The 25,944-nt window shown below is 27.1% G+C and overlaps 1 protein-coding gene across 2 annotated transcripts in view; it reads right to left on the reverse strand.

The window, feature by feature from the left end:
• The window catches only part of LOC107455067 (RAS oncogene family member Rab6), a 37,536-nt gene that overhangs the window by 5,097 nt on the left and 6,495 nt on the right, over positions 1-25,944 (reverse strand). The window contains exons 4-8 of one of the 2 annotated variants that reach the window (XM_043043417.2): positions 21,193-21,298; positions 18,783-18,894; positions 16,106-16,199; positions 13,792-13,855; positions 9,217-12,322 (exon numbers count right to left, since the gene is read on the reverse strand). In XM_043043417.2, the coding sequence (XP_042899351.1) occupies positions 12,255-12,322; positions 13,792-13,855; positions 16,106-16,199; positions 18,783-18,894; positions 21,193-21,298 (444 nt within the window). In that variant the 3' untranslated portion in view covers positions 9,217-12,254. Of the gene's footprint in view, positions 1-9,216; positions 12,323-13,791; positions 13,856-16,105; positions 16,200-18,782; positions 18,895-21,192; positions 21,299-25,944 lie in introns of those variants that run through there. The other variant, XM_043043418.2, reaches the window with a different exon arrangement.

Below are 25,944 nucleotides of genomic sequence, written 5' to 3' on the forward strand. Positions count from 1 at the left end.
ATTACGAATTTATTTGACGATTTTTGATTTATATCACGAATTATACTATAGCACATTTCTAATAGGTTTAACGAATTACATGTCGTTTATTTGAATTCAAATTTATTTTAATGACTTAGTATTTACTAAAAAGATGTAATTTTTTTCTTAAAAAATTTATATGGATTTGAATGATTGTTTTGAATTTTGTGCATTTGCAATGTATCTAAGTTAGTAGCGAGTTTGGTTTGCGAAGCATATATGATTGCGTAGCAATTTTCGGGGGTTTGCGAGCAGAGGGCGCAGCCCACTAGTATATATATAAAAATCTACTAGCCCTGAGTAATCTTGGGGGGGGGGGAAACCTCCAAAAACTCAAATGACATCAAAATCTGAACTTTGGTTATGAATATTTGTAACCACGATTACGAAATGGTTTCTAGTTATACTGTTTAGCGGTAATTAAACATCCTCACTGAAATGCATACAGTTCGCAAAAAAATTCAAAGAGCACCCAAAATAACTTTTGATCTAATGGTTGGAACTTCAAGTTCTATGACTTCATAATCATAATGGTTCGTGAGGATAACCTCAAATATGCTACTTAATTATTGCAGGCGATGTTTTAGGTTACGAAATCGTACACAAAAACGTACTTTCTTCGAATAAGCACACCTTTTTTTTCAACGGATTCAGATTTCTAACCTTTAAAATATAGAGGGCAATTTAAGAAATATGATATTAAATTTGGTCCCCTTAATGTTAATTTCACTTTTTTACGTATTGCACCTTATCTCTCGAGAACTTATTAAACTGATTGATAACTTTTGGTACACAATTATCAAATTCGTCTATCCATAGAAAATTCGACACAATATATTTTATTTTTAGTAAATATTTATGATTATTTATTTAATTTCGTTATTATAGTCAAATGCATTTTGAATTGTAAAGTATACAATTTTTTAAAGAATACAATTTAAAATGGTAAAATACAAAATTTAGTAAATAAAATACAAAAGTCGAACGAATAGTTCCTGAGATATCGAATTTTAAGAATAATACTTTTTTCAAAATTTGATGCTTTATGACAGTGAAAAATTCGCTTTTTCTATTTTGTTACTCCTAATGCTTTATTTCAACTTGAGTTTTTTTTTAAACATTTTTCTTATTCTACAAGCCATAAAAATAAATCATAAGTTAGTTAAAATATTTTGCCAAGCAAAAAAAAAAAAAAAAAAAAAAAAAAAAAATCATGTGAAAAGAAAGTTTTAACAGCTCGGAACGGAAAACGGGCATCCCTCCTTGCTACAATAAAATTAAAAACAGGTTCTTCAGCATTCAAATTATTTCTTAATTACCTTATTTATTTAAAATATCGTTAAAGCAATATTGTTTTGAATAAACAAGTAATTAAAAAGGTCTTTCCCATCAAGAAAATCATGATAAAAATTCGTTTTTTGAAGGGGGAAGGGAGATTATAAGTCATATCTTCATAATCCTCTTGCTAATAATTCTTTCATTTTCGTAACTTTACATTATATTCCAACAGCACAATTTTATGATATGACAATTGCAATAGTTCACCTCAGATGGTGAAACAATTGTTTTTGTAAATTTGGTGCTTGATCAACTTAAACAGGGAACTTCTATTTTGAAAATGCAAAATTATATTACAAGGTGCGTAGCTAAATCTTTCAACAAAAAAAAGCACCTTTTAAATACTATATACATTAACAAAATGCAAAATAATTTTCAAACACTTTAGATGATCATGATAAAAAAAAATTAGTTTCTGACAAAGAACTCTTTTTCTTGATTATATCAGCCATTATAAAATGAGATTTTTCAGTTTCATATCAGAGGGGGGGAAAGTGAAGCCTGAAATTGAGAATATTTTGCAAAACGCAGCAGAGTTGCACGTGAGAGTGCTAGAATCTCACCAAACCCAGTTCAGTAGACGCACATGCGGACCCGCAAGTATTTCATTAAACATGTAAAATTATTGCTGCTCTCATACGCCATGGACAGACGGTACGTCGAAAAGCCATTTGCCACATGCCTGGCAAATGCAACCTAGGCTTCATCAAATAACACATTTTAAAGTTTATATTAAGATTTATAATGGATAATTCAAATTATCATCTACAGCCACACATTGTTTTGTTACCATTGGCATTAATTTAATTTTGATAATGCAATAATTTTGCGGCATTAGCTCATTTTGCTACTTTAGGCTTGCGAGTACCAGAGTCCTTCCCTGCTTGCCATACTGATTGAAAATGCTTTTTGATTTGATTTGCCTCTTGGCAATTTTTTAGTCTAGTTAAACACATTTATTTCCTGTTTTATTTTTGGTGACTTAAAGTCATCATTTACACCAGGTGAGACAAGAGAATGGGCGCCTGTTTTCGAGTGCTCAAAATATGTAGACTTCATCCATCTCATTAATTTTTGAAGTTGAGGTTTTTACATTATCAAGTATATACTTAAGTACAGTATTATCAAGTATAGTACTGATCTATTCTCCCCTCACAATACCCAAACATACAAGTAAGTCAGGGTTGGGTTTTTGCCATCAAAAACTGATTTTTGACACGACAGTGGTAAAAACCGTGTTTTTACCAGTAAAAACTGTCAAAAACCTAATGTTTTCTTTAATTTATGGCATATAGCAGACAATATATTATTTTCACATAATTGCCTTTATAAATGAATGTTGTAAATGATTGCTATTGATTTTGCAACTATATACATGTATTCTTATAGAAGGATATACATTCATACAGAAATATTGAAACTCTAAAAGGATTTCCCAGGCTTTTTCATGTATCATTTCTGTGTAAAATATTGAAAGCAAAATTGATAAGAAAAGTTTATTTTATGAGGCTTTCTTTTTATGTGTACATGTGTTTCTCATAGCAAAATTTTAAGAATGAAAGTAATCAATCTTGACATTCTTCAGTAATGTAATATGCCAAACAAAATGATGCTTGGAAATGTTGAAATTTTTTTTTAGTATCCTAATACTTTACTTCAAATAGTATGTTTTGATATATTCATGTTGGGAAAATGCAAGAATCTGTTCTTAAATATTTTTTAACAACTTTTTTTCTAATTTTATTGCCCAAAAATGAATTAATTTTAAATTATAAGCAGTTAAACTCAAATAAAAATACAGTTTTACCAAAACTATGGGTTTTTGACAGTTTTTGACAAAGGGGTTTTTGACATGACGGTAAAAACCATGGTAAAAACCGTCATGTGTCAAAAACTTGCCAACCCTGAAGTAAGTACAAGATTAAAAGCACAAAATTAAAAGCAAAAAAATTTTTTTCTTTTTTTGCTGCCAAGAACAAACTAGAACATTTTTTTAACATCTAAATTTAATAAGACATAAGCAAATAGTTTTACTAGCTCCCCTTAAAACGCTTGAGTTGAGAAGTGTACTCAAGTGTGTCAGGTAGTTTAAAGATCATATACAATTTAGGTACTGAGCAAGTTTGTATACAAACGGTTACACTCAAATTCTGCCTTGACTGTTGGCAAACTCAATGTCTTGTCAAAAAAAAAAAAAAAAATCAAATAATATTTATAAAATTGACCGGGAGCCTAACCAAATCTTTCAACCAAAAATAAGCACCTTTTAAGCAGTCAAAAAATATTTCTGAGCACTATACATTAACAAAATGCAAAATAATTTTCAAAGACTTTACATGATCATGATTAAATAACTTGTTTCTGACAAAAGACCTCTTTGCATGATTATATTAGCCACCCTAAAGGATCCAGAGATTTTTCGGTTTGATTTCAGAGGGTAGAAAATGAAGTCTGAAATTGAGAATATCTTCCAAAATGCATCAGAGTTGCACATGAGAGTGCAAGAATCTCACCAAACCCAGCTCAGTATATGCACATGGGGACCCGCAGGTACTTCACCAAACATGTGACATGAGTGGCACTTTCATACGCTACGGACCGACAGTAAACCGAAATGCCTTGTTTGAATGAATTGTAAAAAAGTTGAATAGAACAATGTGAAAAGCATGTTTTTGCATAATACCTGGCGGAAATCGACATTTTAAAGAAAAAAAATCTCATCTTCGAAAAGGGAAAATTAAGCACTTTTGAAAAACACCCTATGGAAAAAGCACCTTTAAGGGCTTTAAAAAAATCAAAAATCAGCACCTTTAAGCACTTTTTAAAAATGCTACGCACCATGAATGATATAGAAAGGAAATTCTTTTAACAAAGTTAGAAAATTTTAATGAATAATTTATTTCCCATATCATTTCTAACAAATCAATATTATTAATTTTTTATAATGCGTTTTAAAAATGCAATTCTATTAAATCAATGAATGATAGCACTATATTTAAGTGGCATATGCTTTTAAAGACATAGAAATAGAAAAAAAACTATAGCAATGTCTAAATTACTTTATCCACACAGAAATGTCGGGATCAATAAAAGTTAATGAATTAATGACGAATAGGGGGAGGGGGGAACTTTACATTTAACTTATTCTTAAAAAAAAATTAAAAAGCACAAATTAAGCATTAGTGTGTTTTATTGTTTATCAATGTAAAATTAACATATATATATTTAAATACTAATTCATAAATACTTTCTCAACGTTTCCCGTTATAAGAAGAAGAAAAAATACTGTATATATAGGAGCATTACTATTTTCAGAAAATTAAGACTATGATTTCAAAACCATTTGACACCTACAAAAATTTTACAGGAGAAAAAAATACAGGTAATATTTTTTTTAATAAATTATATTCATAATTATTTTAAAATAGTTTTCACAGAGATAAAAATTTAAGTTCATTTTATGGAAATTAAATAATTTTGATAGACTGAACTGGTTTGGATACAAAAATCAATTCACTCTTTTTTTTAATTTATCAATATTGGTAAGAAAAATACAACAGCCTTATTTTGTCACTGAATTATATTCCATAAAAAAAAATAATAAAAGTATTAAGAAAAACATTTTTCTAATATCTATCTATATATTTCTTCTTTGCTTACACATTTTTAAAAAATAACAATACCTACATCTGATGAAAAATTAAAAAGCAAAAAATGTAAAAAATTCAAACAAAATTTCTGATTAATCAAGGACATTAAGTAAAAAAAAAAAATAATAACAAGGACAGGACTTTCAATGAGGTGTATAAAAAGTTAATATTAAGAAATAAATATATAAAGCAAGTTTAGTGAATAAATGCCTAATTTATTAAAGGGATAAAACATAGCTCATGTTAAAGATAGTCACAATTTAATAACAATAACAGATTTGTTTTGACAATTAAGCAAATAAATAGAGTAACATTAAGCCAGCTCCTAATTTACTTTTTATATCAAGATATTTACCCAAAAGCGCTGGTACAAAAAGGATATGAATACTTTAAAATGAAACTAAAATCTTTATGCCATTTTTTAAAAAAATAAGAAAAAAACTCATCGAAAATTACATCGAAAAAAAAAATAAGTAAGACTTCAAAATGATTCATTTAAAACCAAATCTTAAATATCCCATTTTGTTTCCTTCTTTACAACAGCTGACAAAAAAGAAAGTAATATTAGATAAAAAAAGAATTGGCCCAAATCGACACAATCACCTCTAGCATAAAAATCTAAAACAATAATATCGAAGACTTGATATTTTTAACAAGAAAATAAAAAACCTCTTCAAATTACATTTATTAATGCTTCAAAAATATCCTTTTTTTTTTCAAAAAAAGTAAAAAAACAATTTAAAAAAAACTTGGCTAATGTTAATTACAAACCTACAGTACCGCTCAAAAGTATCAGTACACCTAGAAACTTATAAAAAAAATGGCCAAATTCAAAGTGTCATAACTTTTTTAAAATTGATCAAAAATGCTTCTGCTTTAGCTCATTTTGAAGCTTAAAATCTCTACTTTTATGCACTCTAATTGTTTTTAATTCATATACTTTGCAACTATGCACAATTACACTCTAAACAATCATAGAAAATTGTATAAATTTTTTGTGAAGTTTGACGCGATGTACGGGCACAAAGGGGATAGATATTGTTAATTTTTATTATACCATTGAAAAATTTGGACTTTTAGCTTTCATTTATAAAAAAAAAAAATTCCAAAAAAACATGTTTTTTGACGAAGTTATTGTCAAATAAAAAAAAAGTTTTTTTTTCAGAATTTAATGATTTTTCAGCAATTATAATGAATTTTAGTGTAATTATAATATGATATGAAAATTTTTTAATTAAAATAAATTAAAATTTAATATTTCTCGATAATATTATTTCATAATTTATTATAACAATTTTAACTTTTTTTTTTGGAAAATATAATAATGAAATAAGAATCAACGTTTACAATTTAATATTTTGAAATTTATTTTTTCGTATTTTTCTCAGAAAAAATTTGAAAACAAAAATGTACTTACATTTTTGTTTTCAAATTTTTTCTGAGAAAAATACGAAAAAATAAATTTCAAAATATTAAATTGTAAACGTTGATTCTTATTTCATTATTATATTTTCCAAAAAAAAAAGTTAAAATTGTTATAATAAATTATGAAATAATATTATCGAGAAATATTAAATTTCAATTTATTTTAATTAAAAAAATTTCATAACATATTATAAATACACTAAAATTCATTATAATTGCTGAAAAATCATTAAATTCTGGAAAAAAACCTTTTTTTTTTTTATTTGACAATAACTTCGTCAAAAAACATGTTTTTTGGGAATTGTTTTTTTTTAAATGAAAGCTAAAAGTCCAAATTTTTCAATGGTATAATAAAAATTAACAATATCTATCCCCTTTGTGCCCGTACATCGCGTCAAACTTCACAAAAAATTAATACAATTTTCTATGATTGTTTAGAGTGTAATTGTACATAGTTGCAAAATATATAAATTAAAAACAATTAGAGTGCATAAAAGTAGAGGATTTAAGCTTCAAAATGAGCTAAAGCAGAAGCATTTTTGATCATTTTTAAAGAAGTTATGACACTTTGAATTTTGCCATTTTTTTATAAGTTTCTAGGTGTACTGATACTTTTGAGCGGTACTGTATATATTTATGATTCAAGTTTTGTTTTAGGTTTAAGTATTCTCTCTGTCGTGCAACATCCCAATTTTTTGTGATCCTAGGCTTTAATCCTTAATTTTTATTATTGCAGTACATAGTGTAACACTATACTACAGGAGAATCTTTTCACGGGAAATTCTGTTTCACCTGCAATGGCCTTTTAATATTTAGAGAAAAATGAATTAAGGTGAACCTAGAGTAAACTACGAAGTTTAAAATGAAGAAAACATTTCCAAAATATCAAAATACAAACAAATTACAGCAGGATCATACCTGCCAACATTAGGGAAATAAAATAACAGAGATTTTACTAATGAAATTTTCTAGGCTACGAGTAAAGTTTTGATAATGCATAATCATGCAAGTCCAAAAGAGAAATTCAAAATTGGAAATAATATAAGCACTTACATTTAGATAAATAAAAAAATTTGCATATAAATCTTAATCTAAAAAAGACTTTTTTAAACCATTATTTATAATTACTTAAAACTCTAAACACTCAAAATACTCCAGTACTGGCAATAGCACCTTCGGTTGAGGAATAAGAGAAGTATTTTTGCTATCAGTGGATATTTGATTGCAAAATTTTATTTTAAAATTTCTTTAACAAATACGGAGAAATTTTAGAATATACGAGTAAACGGGAAATAGTTGTAAAATACATGAGTAATTGTTAAAAAACAGGAGACTTGGCAGCTATGAACTATGAAATTTCAAATGAGGAAAGCTTTTCCAAAATATAAAAATAAAAACAAATTATTGCAAGATATTTTTCGAACTATGTAATCCAGTCACAATTCATTTGCATTTTGATACAGTACAGAACCCGTTATCCGGAAATCAGAAAACCGGAACGAAATTCGATAAATTTTCTCGCCATTTTAAAAAAAAAAAAAAATTTTTTCCTCATAAGATTTTACCTTCTTTTTTTAAAGATGTTTACCTTACCATCATTTTGGAAATAATCATTAGTGTATTACTTCATCGTTTTTTCTTATTTTTAAGATTATTTCCAAATATTTTTTTTTTAGTTGGTTTAACAATAAAAAAAACGGCTTTTTGTAGTGATTCAGAAAACCGGAAAAATCAGTTATCCGGAATAGCGATGGTCCCGACCGTTCCGGATAATCGGTTCCCTACTGTATATTGAAAGAAAAAGAAATCGTGAGCACTTGTAACTTCATGGGTAACCTAAACCCGCTTAAAACTTTAAATTACTCGTGAAGGTGAACGAGAATTTGACATGAAGAGTTTCTCCCATATCAGGGGTCTGTCTAGTTTTTTTAGAGGTACCTATTTTGTGAAAATTTCAACATAATTTGTAAAAATTAAAAATTACATTAAAAATCAACACAACATGGCAAAGTAAGAAAATATTTTCAAAAATTGTCACTACAAATAAAAATCATTTATGACTGGTAAATTTCAATATATTTTTCCCCTCAAAATTATATTCAAAAATAATTTTGCCACTGTAAAATTTTGGGCTTAAAATTGTATCCAAATTTAAAAATCCATACATTCATTTTCTATAGTTAAATTGCAACTTGAGTTTAATAAAAACATGCATTTAACAGTACTAGCACTAAAAGTTATTATCACTGTGCAAACATTTTTTTCTGGGTCATACATTACAAAAATTACACAGAGAAAAAATTTTTCATAAAAAAAATATAAGTTTTAATTAATGTTTATAAATGTTTCATATATACATCCCACAGCATTTTGGGAACATTCTTCCTCCAAACTGGTGAGGCAAATTATTCTACTACACCATAAGAATCAGCGGGAGGGATACATTGCGAGCCAAAATGTGTTATTAAACCCGGATTTATTGTTTTTTACAGGGATACAAAAACAAAATTTTATGATGAGATGGGGAGGATCATAAAACTTGCTTTAAAAGTATTTTATGAAACTACCATTTTTCCTAATGTTGAATTTGTGAAGGTACCGCTAAACGGGAGTGAATTTGCCCAGGACAGATCCCTGAGCATTCTGTTAAATCTTTTTCTATCAAATCCCCTCGAATTGAGGAACTTAAATCCTTCTAAAAAAAAAAAGCAAGTTAACATTCTATAACAGTAACTGGATTTAAGAAAGTTAGTATAGACAAAAATGTATACACAAAAATATTAATCTACAAAGGATTTATCAACCCAATTCTATTTACAAACATTAAATTATAAGAAAATATCACTAAAACACCAAAGAACCAAAACAATAAACTTAATAGAAGCTAGGTTATACATCTTAACAAATAATAAATAACCCACATCATAATGATTGGTTTAAATATATAAACGCAAACTTCCTTTAGCTTTGTTTTATAGAAATGTATATATTATATTAAAATACTTTTTATTAAATTGACCATTAATAGGAAGCACATTTTTATTCGACGAAAATTCACAATATAAAATCACACCTCAATATATTCAATGTTCAGAATGTATATATAAATAGACCTTAATATAAAAAATGTATATGTTACAGAATTATACAAGATACTCTATGTTATAAATAATTTGTACCCAAAATATCATCTGGAGCAATTTCAAAAGTTAAAATACAAGCAACATGCACAGCTAAAAGTAGTAAAGACCATGCTATCAGCTCCATTTAGCATAATATAAGCCAACACTAATAAACAGAAGCATTCCATTTTTAAATCAACTACAAATACAGGGTATCTGCTACATTTAAGATTTTCAAATCCACTTTCCATGAGTAACTACAAGAATTTTTCATTATTTTCTCCGATTCTACATTAACACAACAATAAACTTAAAAAAGCATTATAATAACATTAATCGAAATGATAAGCATAACCAAAACTGTTATACTCTGCATCTTCATTTTTATCGATTTTAAATTTAAAAAACAGGGTAAAGAAAAAGTTGAAGTAATAAAATAGCTGAAAAAAATACAAAAGCAAAATTTTGTTTTCCTTTTTTACTGCAAAATTATATTCTAAAGATACTTTTTTTTTTGTTTATTCGAAAGGAAAGAAATACTAATTTTTCTGTTCTTATTTCAGAATTTAAAAAAAAAGAGCCAATGACTGGCTTATTTCAGCTAGAATTTTAAATTGATAAAATAAATTTAAAAAAAAAATCTGTAATTACAAAAGTTTATAGAATAATTTGATCTAGAAATGATGTTCTTTCTTTCATTTTTTGGAAGAACAACATAATTTTTAAAGAACAGGATAAAAACATTTTATATTTTAATAAAATATTACTGTGAGTGGAGTTTTGTTACAAATTCAGATATTCGGAACACTGTGAAATTGAGGGGGGGATACAATTTTAAAAATTAGATTTTTCGGCGACCTATATCCATGACTTTCCGTGATTTTTCTTTTAAAAAAAAACAGTAAAAATCATGACATTTCATGGCAAATTTTGTTCAATACCGAAATTCATGAATTTCCAGGTGCACAGATACCCTGTAAATACTTCTAAATAAAATCATCCTTTTAAAGTTTTAGAAAAGATTAAAATTATATCCAGAAAGATTATTGTCTCTTTAAATTTACAAATACAGACTACATTTATTATTATTACATCTGACCACTATATCAACATCCTTTCCATTATTAACAACCCTTTTGTTATTCCATAGATGCAATGTTATTTACGTATGTCAATAGCATGCTACTTTGAATACTTAACCCACTAAACTTTTATTGCTTAAAATATGCTAATTTATTTCACTTAGCAAACAAAATGTAATTTGATTTTTTCCTTTTCATCTCCAAGAAATTCTCAGCAAAAATAGATAAGTTTTAGAAAGTTTTTAAAGTTTTAGAAAAGATTAAAATCATATCTAGGAATATTTTTGTTTCGACAAGTTTATTAATACGGTATATATATTTTAGTATTGATTCTTCCATTTATTTATTCCTCTATTATTTAGTTATTTATTCTTATTGACAAGAAGTACATTAAGTTTCCTTTTATGTTCCACAGATGCAAAATTACATACATTATTTTCATGTTCATAAGAACATATGAATTGAACTAATGTAATTTTTTTTTTCATCGAGATCTTTTCTTAAACAAGAGTGAACCTCTTTTGCACTTTGAAAATAAGTTATTCTTCCATTGAAAATTGGTTACTCGACAGTACTTTATAGAAATTTAAACCACCATTTTTCTGCAAAATAAATGTGAAAGATCTTTAAATAATTTTGAATATATTATTATTCTAATTGGGTTTGGACTACAAAAGTATGTGAATTAGAGTTTACTTTAAATAATTGAAAGAGAATATTGCATCACCGTAAAATCAACATGATGCCTGTTACACATTTATTGCATTTAAACGGGTAGGTACTGTATTTTCATTTGTCAAAAGATCTTTCTTTCTCTTTTTAATTTAAGAAACAAACTTTAATGGTTTGAAAATTGTATTGTTTATTTTTTTTCCAAATCTTGGCGTCCTATATGATTTAGTTGGTATATGTTTGGTACATGTTGTAAATTTATTCCTCTTGATTTTGTTAAGACTTAAAAGTTTTCTGGGTATTAGCTATTTATAGAAAATGGTTGCTCGCAACATATGTTATGTTACATAATTATCAATTATTTTGTCAGGGTCCCAATACTTTTTAACTATGGTTTAGTCAAACTTAATCCAGCATTTATCAGTTACAAATAAATATTTATGTTACTTTTGTAAATTCACATTATCAATACCTAACATTACAATAGCCTTTTTTGCTAGATGACAGGGTTCAATATATTGAGAGTCAACTGTACTTATAAAGAAGATACTTTTTTAGTTTTTACACAAATTTTCTCAACTTACATACAAACTACGTATTCTTCATATATACACACACAATAAATCACAATTTCCAAGGATGTTTTAGTGAGAGTAAGATAATAATAAGAAATAAAAAAAATATATGAAATAAATTAACACAAGCTGCTTTCATCATGCAGTCAATAAAAAAAATAATAAAAAACAGAACTAATTACGAACATAAATCAAAAATGCTATTAACGCGTTAATGTATCTCTTAAATAAATATAACTCAAGCAGTCTGCAAAAAAATGCTATGTAGAAGACTTTTATTAGATATGACTTGAGTCTTCTTAAGGGATTAAGTACAAAATTGGACCAGCCAAGGCAAGCAGCCATATAAGCCAAATTCAAAACAACATTTCAGCACATGCAACCACCATCCGGCTTAGGCGGTTCACTAGGAGCATCTTTGAGATCCACATCAACAACTAAAGCACAAAGTCAAGGAATAAAAACAAAAAAAGGAGAAGATTACAAACCATGCAACAAGCATAGCTGCCACCCAGAAGCCTTATATGTAAATAAAATCTAACTATTTGTTGTGATATTAGAAACTTTATTAATTAAGTTTTAAGCAATAATTAATGGCAATACTATGGGTGTTTGTAAGTCCAACTCAAAAATGCTGAACATTTCTTGAATAAAATAATTAATGACGCATTTCAAAAAATTAATGTCTTTATAAAATTAAATCATTGATATTTTCGCAACATGAAATTCTAAATAAATCATACGCAGCATAATTTAAATTGATAATTTTGTATAAGATTACTTTTATCTCTAATCACAATTATTATTCTACCAGAAAAAAAATATTTACAAATGAAAGAGATGTCAAGTAAAATTTCTAGTTCTAATATTTTTAAATAAAATATACAAGAATTTTTATACATAAATGTGATCAATGATTTCTTCAAACTTCTAGACCTCGGATTTTCGGATCGCGGTTAGCGAAAAATCCGGACTTTTTCTGGGGCACACTCATTTCTGAGCAGTACTTATGGGGAGGATATTTTGGTCAATAAAATGTGTCAAAAATATTAGTTTATTAAAGTGATATTTGAATGGGTAAAATTAAGATAAAAAAAATATTACTTTTGCAGGCTTTAAAAAAGTTTTATGATTTAAGGACCTTTTAAGAAACAGCACTAATCATGCATAATTTACTTTGAATTTAAAGAAGAAAATCTGATTCATTAGCAAAGGAATACAATATCTTCGCACAATAAATAAATTTTATGATCTAAACCTGAAAAAAAGTAGTAATAATAATAATTACAGTCAGAAAAATGTTAGTACGAAGTTGTTTTTTTTCCTTCAAAAATTTGAAATTTATCAATAATAGAAATAAATATACACTTCACTGATTTTCAAGACATTTATGGAAAAAAAATTCATTGTAATTCTCAAAGAAAGCAATTTAACTGTATTTTAGAAGTGGATTTCTTACATAAATTTTCAGAGTTTAAAAAGAATTTTTGAAAAATGTTTAAATTTGGGGTCACATATGAAAACTTGAGACACTAAAAATGTTTATTCATCTTTAATGCAAAATTCAGAAAAGAAAAGTAATATTAAAAATATTGAGTTTAGTTTCCCATGTTATTATTTGCTTAATTTAAATAGGAAATATAGAAAAATGTTTAATTGTTTCCTAAATTTCAATAATTTCACTGCTGTATTCTGAAAAAATGTTGGCAGCTATGCACAATAGAAACAAAAATCAAATTTATAACTGTTCACAAAACATATAGAAAATAAAAAATTTAAAAAGCAATAAGCCAAGACTTTGATGCATTGTCAAAGAAAAGCATTCACAAAAGTGCAGGCAAAATTTTTCTTAAATAAATAAAATAACAAAAGAAAGAAAGAAAAGAAACTTTAAGAAAAAGGATACTATCCTCTTTTGTTCTTTCAGGAGTTTCCATTCCTGGCAAAGCTGCAGCTACGCGCCTGAAAAGCTGAAAACAGGAATAATGTCACACAACAAAGAATAAAACCAAATAGGAAAAAAAATTTACAGTTGACTAGGGGTGCACAACCTTTCTGAGTGAAGGGCCACTTGCACAGCAGGTAGATTAACGAAGGACAGCACGCATATTTAGTCATGTTAGTGGCAAATATGATAATTTTTAAATAAACATTAGTGTACTAAGCATTAAATATTTTGGTCAGTAAACTTAATAACATAGTTTCAGAAAATTAAATACTTTTAATTACTTTAGTTTATTTAAAACTTAAAAAAAATGGATACTTTTTCTAAAAAAAAAAAACCATTTGCATTCTTCTAAATAAATAATTTATTAAATATATATATTTGTTGGATATAAATTCTAACCAAAAAGAAGCTTACAGTATGAAAGTGGAAAAAATTATGGAGTGATATAAATTTGAATTAAATATTTTAAAGTAAATTTATGATGTTTAAAAAAACCAAATTAAAAGAAATTTTTGTATTGCATTCAAAAGTTCCGGCAGGCCACAAGAGGCCTGCGGACCTCAGGTTGTTCACCCCTATAGTTGATTTTTCTAATATGTGGTAATAACAATATTTAGTATATTTTGAGCATGCATGAATTGCGAAAAGGGGGAGATATTTCCAGTCTTTGCAGAGAAAATGAATGGTGGAGAGAGAGAATACCAAATAATGCACAAAACAAAGAATCAGATTATGTGCATGCATTATACAATGCTTCAATAAAACCGTCTCATAATAAAGACGTTTCCATGTTTTACTGTTCTAAATCTCATTACAAATCTGTTGATTTGCCCTGTAGCAGAATTTTTTCGACCTATCTGCTACGAATCTCTCTAGCACAAATATCTTTCTGCAAGATACTTTTAATTATAACAATCATGTACGTTACTAATTGAAAGTAACAAATATGCTGTGTTTACAAAAAAGACTATATAACTTTTTCAAATTGAATAAGCAATAATTTTTTATTTTAATATTATGGATAATATTGTCACATTTTTGTTGGGAGAAAAACGCACAAATTATATGTGAGCTTTACCAATTTATTAAATTTTGTTTACCAATTTATTAAATTTTGTAAATAATCATCACAATAAAAAAAAGTAATTAAAAATCATGAAATACATGGTTGTAATAGCTGAAAAAAAGATAGACGCCCAAAATCGCGCGAATCGGACTCCATAAATGCATTCTCCTTTGCGTGTGAATGTGACCCGCCCTATAAACAGGTTTTGGTAGTGTGACGTGGGCGATGCTGCTCCACCACCGTGGCTTCGCACACTGGATAACGAAAAGAGAGTTAGCAGTTTTGACATTTTCTGTGGCCAATGGACAATAGTTCCAAGTGCCCACCATTAAAAAAAAAAAACATTTTTTTCCTAGGTGTAAACTGGTTTATGATTTCAGCCATTTAATGAAATCAAATGCTCTGAGAGCAAAAATGATTTTAATCTGTGGCAAGTACTACACCTTGGTTTACTATCCAGAATTCTCCCTAGGAATAAAAAAGGGCAGAGCACTTTGAGTTTTGAAAGGATTTATACTAAATAAGGGTGAAAATATTTATCTAAATGTGTAATATTAGGTAATAACTGAATTTTATGGTCAACAATTTTTAAATTATCCCCTCATACTTTTGTTTGAGTATATTCTCTCTCATTTTCAAAGCGAGCAAAACATTTGTAGTTTATAAAAATAATTAAACACATGCTAAAAGGAAATCTCTGTGCATATTTTTTTCTTAAAAAAAGCAAACTAGCAAAAAATGATTAATTGATAAACAACTTAAAAGCTTTTTCCTATAATTTAAACTGAAAACTATGAGAAAGTAAACATTTAAAAGAGCATTAAAAAAAACACCTATTTATTTAAAAATAATAACTTTGAAATCACTTAAAAAATTGAAAAAAGATACTTATAAAGGGTAAGAGAGAAAATTGATTGGGATCAAAGGCTAAGCAGGGGTGGGGGGGGGCTGCTAAATCAGTTAAAAGAAGGATTAAAGAGGACATAAATAAATTGCACAAAATTTAAAATAGAAAAAAAAAATTTCCAGTATATTATGATTGATAGGAAGCCTTTAAGTGGGAAATGTTTTGACTTTAGAATGATAAGCGTGAAATATTACCTCATATCAGACATGTGGGAAGTTTTAATCTGATAATTAAATTTACAGGAAGAAAATGGAAACCTCTACCATCACATATGAAGATGCTAAATAAAATCAACATACCTGTTTGACATTGTATCCAGATTTTGCACTGGTTTCTATAAACATAACGTTTAGCTCCTTTGCTTTCCTTTCACCTTCTTCTGTTGTCACTTGCCTATCAATAAGCAAAGAATGTATATAAATACAAATAAACAGAAATCTATAAATTCTGATGGATAAACAAAGTGGAACATTATTGCAAAAAAAGAAAAAAGGCTAATGTAAGGACATAAATCGATATTTTTACATAATCAATATTTTTACAACTCAATTACTTACATAATACAATTTCTTAACCTATCAGGACGTGAAAATAGGAGTGATCCATGGCCAGTAAAATTTAACTCTGATCACATAAAATAAATTTTCATGATTTAAAGAAATTGTATGTTAATTTTTTGCATAGTGTTTTGATTTGCGCTTTGTCACATCTTTTCTATTTCATTGTCTTTTTCATTTAAATTCACATTGATTTTGTTAATGAAACTCTAATACAGAGATGTAAAAGGAGCAGTAAAAATATGAAAGACTAGGAAGCTAGTAATATTCCAATATTCAGGGGAGTTTGTGGGACCCCAAAAAATCCCGAAACTTTTACGGACTTACTACCGACATTTTGGAGTTTCGAGAAGGGGGGGGAATGAAAAATTACAATTATGAAGTATTGAATGACCTAATTATAAAAGTTCAATGAATTACTTTTTTTGCAAAATTAATAACCATAAATTTTCAAACATGTAAACTACTACATTTTATGTAAATATTTCAAATTACCTGAATTAATTCTTTAAAAAAAATTATCTAATTTCTGCTGCTTTTTTTAATTTTTTGATGTTTGTGGGCTTGTCTTTCTTTTGTGGTGAACTTCATAATTGCAGGAAGGTTGACTTTTATTTTCCTCATTTACAGTTAAAGAAATTTCCTCGTGAACTGCACATGCAGAGGTAGAAGTAGTTTGTTTTTCTGCTACTGTAGAAGGTTTCTCAGAGACTTTTATAGGTGACTCATCTGAAATACATGTTTTTAAGTCCTCTTGATATCCGGAATTTCTGGATATCAAAGTTCAAAATCCCCGGAATTCCGGGGTTTCCCCGGAGCACAAACACCCCTGAATATTACTAGAAGTATTAAACCTTAGAACAAGTGATTAACAGTTCTTAATTTTTAACCCTGATTATTTTACTTTAATCTGAGCAATAAATTGTTTTTCTTCCTCAAATCATAACTAGGGCTGCAATTTTGTTGCAGAAAAAAAAGATCCGAAATTCGTGGAAAATGTTGAAATTACGCAGATTCTAAACACAAAAAAATTTACTATATAAATGATGCAAAAGACAGAAATTGTGCATATAATAAAAAAAGCTTAAAAGAAACACAACAAAAGTATTTCTTTTAATCTCAATCAATGTTAATATTTTTATTTAAATGAACAGAATTTTGGTACAAAGTATTGTACATTGTCAGATTATTCTCATTTATGCTTCGTCTTTCAACATTTAATACATTTTTATACTTTCTTTCAATCTTCTTTCTTTTGAGAAAACGATCTTTCTGCGTCCACGCTGCTTGTAGGCATCGACAATCATCGAATTGCCCCTTTTGGATAGCGTTCGGTCTCTGATTTTTCTGCTGTGAAAACTCAAACATTCTACATTTAAACTACTAATTACAAAAGCCTTATGTCCCTCTCATCTAAGAAACTGATCCTTATTTAAGAAATCACAAGAAGCTGTCCAGGAAAAATTTTCTGGATATGTAGAAAGGTAGTAGAAATTTAATTGCGGAGAGCAATATCCTGTGTAACAATTTTTATGAGAAAGATTTGATTTATAAATTATTTTTTCTTTTGTGATTGCAATTTTTTTTGTACTCTTACTGACTTCAGCAAGATAATCCTATCAGTCTATTACCCTCCCTAAGTGTAGAAAGACCACCTTACTTGACAAGATTGTGATTATCTAATATCTCTGAACTATTTTCTTGTCATTTTGTTATTGATTCACTCCCCTAAATATCTTATCAATTTTGCATGTTCAATTTAAGGCTTCAGGAAAGTAAAAAATTCTGTTAAATAAAAATAATATATTTTAAAAAAAAATCAAATTCCAAGCAGTTTGTTGCACTAAAACATATTAAGAAATTCGCAGATTTTATAGGAAAAAAAGAGGACAATTACTTTAACTTTCTAAAAAACAAAAGGAAATTTTTCAAAAATAGAAATTGCACTAAATATCTGAAGTAAAACATTTACTATAACTTTAAATCTATTGGAACATGCTTTTAGCAAAGATGGACCAAGAGATTTAGAAGTCCTGGTTCCCAAAGACCTTAAGTCATTCTTAAGTCTAGCAGCATCACTAACATTATTATTTTCCAATAATATCATTAAATACTCTTTGCAAATTTTTAAGATCAATTAAGAAAAGGGCAAATTATCAACAAAATTGAAAAGAATGGAAAAAGAGAATGCTAAAAAATCTGTTTATAAGCAGAATACTTTAAATTAAGATTGCAGTCAGAAGAAAAATAATTTATTTACAAAATGTTTCAAACACAGTAATATAGAAAGTCTACTAAATAATAATAAATGCATTAACAGTTAATAAATAGTTAAAAAAAAAAAAATAATAATTGAAATAAATTTTCTAGCAAAGCTGAATTCAAATAACAAATGTTTTATATAATTAAAAGTTTATACCTTTTGTCAGCTAAATCTGTTTTATTGCCAACTAACATAATTATTACATCACAGCCTCTTTCCGTTCTGACGTCTTCAACCCATTTTGATGTCTGATGGAATGAATTAGCATCTAAAATGGCATATTTTATGATTTATTAGATTTTTTTCTCAACACTTAAATTGAAATAAAACAAATTAGGGATTGACCGTTACACAAGTATTAAAATTGAACATTTGCTATTATTGGAGACATTGAAATTTTACTTTTGGAAAGGTTTAATTTATACATCAGCCTTGAATAAATTAATACTTCTCAAAACTAAGTTGATTTCTTATTAAAAAAAAATGAAATACACATAACAGTTTTTGCAATGATAAAATCATAAATTATAATATTCATAAATTAGAAATTGTGAATTCCTCAAAATCAGGTTAGGGTTTTGGACAGGACACATGGGTTATTAGTTATACTATCCTAAACCGACTAAAACTGTCTTAAAGTGTTCAAAACCTTAAACTTCGGTAAAAGGTAAAAATTCTATTTGTGCAACTATTGCACAAATAACAATTCAATTACATACATTAATAAATATTTGATACTTTTTGTACAATTTGCTTTAACTTAATAAAGAAAAATAATATAATAGGAAAAGATTTATAACTTTTGAAGCTCCACAATTCATTGAACAAAAGTGAATACCTTATCCCTAGAATATGAATAAATATGCTTTAATACAGATAAATTATGCTTTTGCATAAGGATAAATAATGCAATATTAAAAATAATAATAAACTTTTTTAATAAATCAAATACATTTCTTTATTCTGTTTCTTGTTCAAAAATTAACCTTTCATTTTTCGCAATATTTTTTTAAATTGTGACATAATTTGAAAAATAGGGTTTTGACAGTTTCTGACAAAGGGGTTTTGAACAGAACAGTTTAAGCCCTGGTTTAAACTGTGGATTAATCCATTCTGTCAAAAAGCTTGCCAACTCTGCAAGCCTTACATTAATCTCAAAATTAATTCATACTAAAAAAGGAAGAGATTTTTTCCAGGTAGATTTATGAAAAATGTGACTGAAATTGAAATAAGACAAACTAAATTTACTGGGCAATATATATATATATATAAATNTATAGATCCTCATAAGAACATCTTTAAAACAAAAAAAACAGTAAACAATTAAAACATAAAATACTAGAAGAGATTAAAAATTAATTATATAAAGATAAGGAACAATGAGATTGCAAAACTTAATTGAGTGATAAGTTTAAGATATAATAATAATTGGAAAAAAAACAACATATTTTTAACACCAATTATCAAACTATCCTAACAGAAATTCCACAAATATATAAAGAATCTATATATAATATCAAATTAATCCATACTTTTTAAATTAAGTCTTATAGACAGTGGCGTACGCAGAATTTTTCCAAGGGGGGTGTTCATAATTTTCTGAAACTACTAAAAGAAATTCGAGTATGTAATAAAGCACTATAATTTCCCTAATTCAGACAGCTAGACAATTTTAACTTTTTATTTAGACAACATTGTTTAGTTAAATTTTCTTCAACGGAAGTATCACATTTCTTTCAAAAATACAACCCTATTATAGTAAATGTTTTTTCAGTATTCTGAGAAGTAACGAGAGTAAAAAAAAGAAGGCATAAGGCAAATAAAAATATATAGTCTTAAAAAATAATAACCTGTTCAATTTCTACTAAAATTTTTATTTTTGCCACTTTGTCTGATCTCAAGGGGGGTGTTTAAAACCCTAAAACCCTCCCTTGCGTATGCCACTGCTTATAGAATAAGTAATTGAAAAATTACGCTTTTTATCAACAGGCAAGCAAAAAAAAAAAATTTCTTTATCAATTATCAAGCTATCCTAAAATATATCCTAACTATCCAAATATATCAAAAATCCATATTTAAAAATTAAGTCAAATAGTCAATAAGTTAAATATACGCAAAAAAATAACAGACAAGCAAAATAAATAAATAACTAAATCAAGGATAAAAAAGTAATATTTATAATTTTTAGCTATAAAATATATGAATTATCCCAAAATATCAAAGAAAGCTGCAAGAAAACAAAAGATAAAATAATTTATAAATTAACAAAATGAAAGAGCAACTTTTCAACAACTAAGTAATCCTAAAAGAAGTAATTAAAAAAAAACTAAATTATCAATAAAAATACTATACATATATTCTGATTTAATTTAAATTTAATCATATGTATTTTTTTCCAATCTTCAAAAATATAGCAAAAAAATTCAAAACTTAAAAAAAAAAAATAGTAGCGAAGGATTTTACACTTTTGTAGAACATATTTACTTTTGAAGAATTCGAAGAAAGGCAGATATGATTTATTTTGATGAGCATTTAAAAAATAAATAATAATTAAGTAGAGTCTTACTTGTGATGTCATAGACTACAACAGCCACAGTTGAATCACGAATATAACTGGGGATTAAGCTACGAAACCTTTCCTGTCCAGCTGTGTCCCACAATTGCAATCTAACCTGTTATTCAAAGGAAATTCAATTGTTAAATATTTAATAAAAATCTGCATTTGCTGCCATTTTTAAGGCTGATTAGACAATTACAAAATTGTTACACAAGTGGCTTTCGAAAGATCCATTTCGATTTTATCCATATAATTAAAATCATCAATAACCAGCTTAAGGTTTTTGAATTGACAATTTTAATTTTCTCAGAACACAGTAAAATTTTAAACTATGTTGTAATTCTTATGAGGAATAAATTTAATTTCAATGTACAAAAGAATTGTTGATGATGATGAAAATTCAAAATCTGATGAAGAGAAAATTCTAATTTTTAAATTATATTTTGAGTAGATAAAATAAGCCAAACTTGTAGAGAAAAATTTAAAAAAAAAAACTGTATTATAAGTAAAGAGCTTGAACTGGATTCACATTTTAATCAATATTGCCTATTTTATGTAGTGCAGATAAATTTTTTTGAGTATTTTAAATGCAGTTGCAATCAAGATGCAATGCTTTTTAGACTTCTGTGATTGCAAAATGCAGATACACTATTCTAAAGACAAAAGAGCTTTACTAGCAGTTCAAATACTCAAACTTTTAACACATATCAGATTTTTCTCTAAGTATAAATACAACACCAAGTTATGAAGTATACTAAGGGAGCACACAACTGCGGCCCACCAACCTTCGATGTGCAGCCCTCGGCACCAATCTAAACAACAAAAAAAAATTTTTTTTAAATATTATTTTTTTGAAAAATTATAATTAAATAATTTTTTATGCACCCAGTCTCAATCAATGTAGTTCTTTGATCGCTCTTTTTCTTTTTTCATCATTTTTAATTTTAATAGATTTAATTTTAATCATTTTTAACCCTAAAAACTTTCTTTAAATTAAAGTTTCTAACTTTTTATTTTAAAAACTAGAATATTTATTTATTTTTTTAAATTTAATTCTATGAATAATTTTTTACTGTTAAATTCATGTTTAAATGAACTTCTGTATCATATAATATGATTTTTACAAAAAATGCATCTTCCCATAGTTTTAATTATTTCAAATTTTTTTTCCTAATAAATTGATTCTGTTTTTCTCCTTAAGTAATTAGTTTTGCAGTTTCTAACTTTAAACATTTAAAATTGTTTAATTATTTGCAAAGATATTACAAAGTTAACTGAAAAGAAGAATTTAGTGACTAGAACAATGATATTTATATAACAATTGCTGTCAATATGTCTGTCTAAATACTTTGTCATGTGGCCCTTCATTGGTAAATCTGCTGTGCATGTGGCCCTTCACTCAAAAAAGTTCTGAACCCTTTAAGTATACCATAAAGCAGGGTATCAAACTTTATTACCAAAGGCACTAGCTAGGCTATTTATTTTTACTTGCCACTATTTTACATTCATAAAAAATATGAACAATTATGAAAATGTTAACATAGGTAAAAATAAACTTTTTGGGAAATCATTGTAAAAAAAAAGAATTCATTCCCTTAATTTATTATAAAAACATTTTAATAACATACTTAATAACATTTTAATTTACTTTCCTCACAGATTTTTCTTTTTACTTACAAGATGAAGTGAAATATACATTAAAGAAACTAAATAAACCTTTACATTAATTTAAAATAATGTATTTCACCAATTAACTAGTTGACAAAAAACAGAACATAAAATTATCTCAAGATTTATTTCAATTTGTTCACTATTTAATGAACAAAATTTTCCCAAACACGGAGGAAAAGAGAACAAAAAATTTTCAGAACTAAGACAGTAATGTGATTTCAGAAATGCTATGTTTAAGAAATGTATTTCATGATTCTAAAAATATTAAAAAAAAAATTATGAAGAATTATAAACTTCAAAATGAATGAAACAGAAATGCATATATTATGGTAAAGGAGAATTTCTTAACAATAAACATACCATAACCGGTCAAATGACCGTTAAAGAACTTTTGCATCGAAAATGTGCTTATCATCTTATCGTTTTTGCACGACTACAATATTGAATTACAGTCAATTCGTTATAAGTCGAAGTACGATAACTCGAATATTACTATAACTCGAATTTTTTATGAGGTCCCGACCCTTTTATCTTTAATTTCATGTTAATTATTCTCGATTACTCGAATTTTACTCCCTTTAACTCGATTTTTTTTTGATCTTTTAAAGCAAGAANAATTATTATAAGGTTATCGGATCAGAAATTACGATGTAGTGTGTGCTCAACGTATTGCATTCAACTAGTTACACATTTCTGCAAGCAGTGTTGCATAGTTAGTTCAATCAGAATAACTGTGAAGTCAAATTTTGAGCAAGTACCTAAAATTTCAGATTGGCATTTTTGAGTAAGAAAAAGTAACAAAAGCTAAATGTTTTGGTAAGTACCTTAGATTTTACTTTGATAGCTTTACTTCATTTTAAACTACCTGCTGAACAAAATGCTGAAACAATCAGGAGAGCACAAGTTCTTAGAAGAAATAACATTAATTATAAGAATTATAGAAATAATAATAATTAGAAGAACTATGTTTGCAGAAAATGTACAATGAAAACACCGTGTATATGTAAAAAATGTGTTGAGCAATGAATTAAAAATTCTTATTCTTTGTGTTTGTNTTTTTTTTTTTTTTTGTAATACATAAAAGTTGGCAATATACAATTTTGTTTAATTATAATAAAGTTATTTTCAGCTTATTTCTTTCCTAACATCCATATTTCAAACATTCAATGAAGAAATATAAAGTCTGGTCATTTGTCCCACTATGGTAGAAATAGGTTTACATTAAGTGTTGGTATGTTTAGTGTTAAAGAGAACAGGTACAGTCCATTAGAAATTTCATTAATACAAAAACTATGGGAAAAATTTAAAATTTCTGGCACTCCTGGAACTGCAAATTGGTCTTGATTAAAAATAGATTCATGAATTGTAGTAATAAAACATTTAAAGTAAATAATAAAATATTGAAGAAATATGAAAAGCAAATAGGGTGACCCGGGATAATTCACGATCACTCTGTTTCTGGGGTAAATAATGATCACCTAAGTTTTATTTAAAAAAATAATATTTTTTTTTAAATTTGAGACATGGACAAGAATGCTTGTACACTTTACTAACGTATAACTACATTTACTTAATAACAGTTTTTTGTTTAATCTAACAAAATAAGTATCTTTTAAAATGCTTTCTGTATTTTCCATTTCAAAGATGGGTTTCAAAATGTGCACATTTCTGCAAAGATCTCCTTCTCTTAATAATAAATATTTTGAGTTACTTTCTTTTTCTTTGATATAAAAATAGTGTAGGTTTTTGCTTAATTATTTCACATCTACTGTAAACATTATAATTGATTATACGAAACTATATCAAATGTTGCCCCTTACAGATGGGGTAATTATTGATCACTGGGGAAATTCCTGATCATTGTCATTTCTTCTTATAAATAGTATAAAAAATAGCTAATAAATTGTCTTTTCTTAAATAACTGTTCATATTTCAGTGTTTTCATTACAGAAAAAAAATGGGTGAGAATTTCGCACCCTCTCTCAAAAACAGGGTGAGATTTCAAAAAATTTCAAAGAAAAAAAAAACACGAATAGACTTGGAAACAAAATATTTCTTTAATTGTAATACATTTTTAACATCTTCTAATTTTTAAAGCATTAAATATTTTTGATGCATCATCATATGCAAAATGTTCTATATCTACTTTTTCATCAGCTATTCTCATTAGGTTGCTCAAATGCTTATCAGTCAATCTGTTACGATATTTTGTCTTAATCCGGTTTTGGGTGCTAAATGACCTTGCAACAGATGCTGAATTATTCGAAAACCTCTACATCAGCCAGCATAGGCTTTTAAATTATTTCTGCTACATAATTGTGAAGTATGTTGAAGTTCTTTCCAAGTTCATACTTCATGCTAGTATTTAATCCATATCCGTATTTGTTTCGTTTTTATTGCTTCTACCGACATTTGTTTCATTTGTCTTAACAATGTATTTGTCCATCTTACATTCAGGCACAAAAAATTTAAACGTTTTACATGAAGAAACCTTACCTACGGCGAACATGTGGTTGCAGAAAAATGTGTTCTGAAAGGGGTTCGGGGGGGGGGGGTTCTGGTTCTGAACAATACTGGTAAATAGGGAAGCTAGATAACAAGGACCGATATTGAAAATAATGAAAGATCAAGGAAGAAAAACGAAGCGGATTTAATTAGAAATGGCGGATTTAATTAGAAATGGCGGAAGCCGAAATTTTTTCCAAAATTCGCGAGATTCAAGCATTTTAAAATTCATTAATAGGGTGCGCGAACTTCTCGCATTAATAATTTTTTAATGCGAGGAAAGAAAACAAATATGCGAGATTATCGCGCTCTCGCTCTGTAGTGAAAACACCGTATTTATTAAGTGGAACAACTATAAAATATATTTTAACTATAATCACAAAATTTTTTTTTAACTGTATACAAGAAAAATTTGTTCTGTAATGCACCATTTCTAGCTTGTCTTACCTTGCTTCTGTCTTAAATTTATGTGTGTACATTGCTAGAATAAATTTTAAGTTGATAAATTAACCTAATACAAATATGGTGAGAAATTATAAGCTTAAAAAGGATACTAAGCTTCTAGAAAGCAAAAATAGTGAATTT

The sequence above is a fragment of the Parasteatoda tepidariorum genome, chromosome 10 (assembly GCF_043381705.1).
Source record: "Parasteatoda tepidariorum isolate YZ-2023 chromosome 10, CAS_Ptep_4.0, whole genome shotgun sequence".
NCBI classification, from domain to species: domain Eukaryota; kingdom Metazoa; phylum Arthropoda; class Arachnida; order Araneae; family Theridiidae; genus Parasteatoda; species Parasteatoda tepidariorum.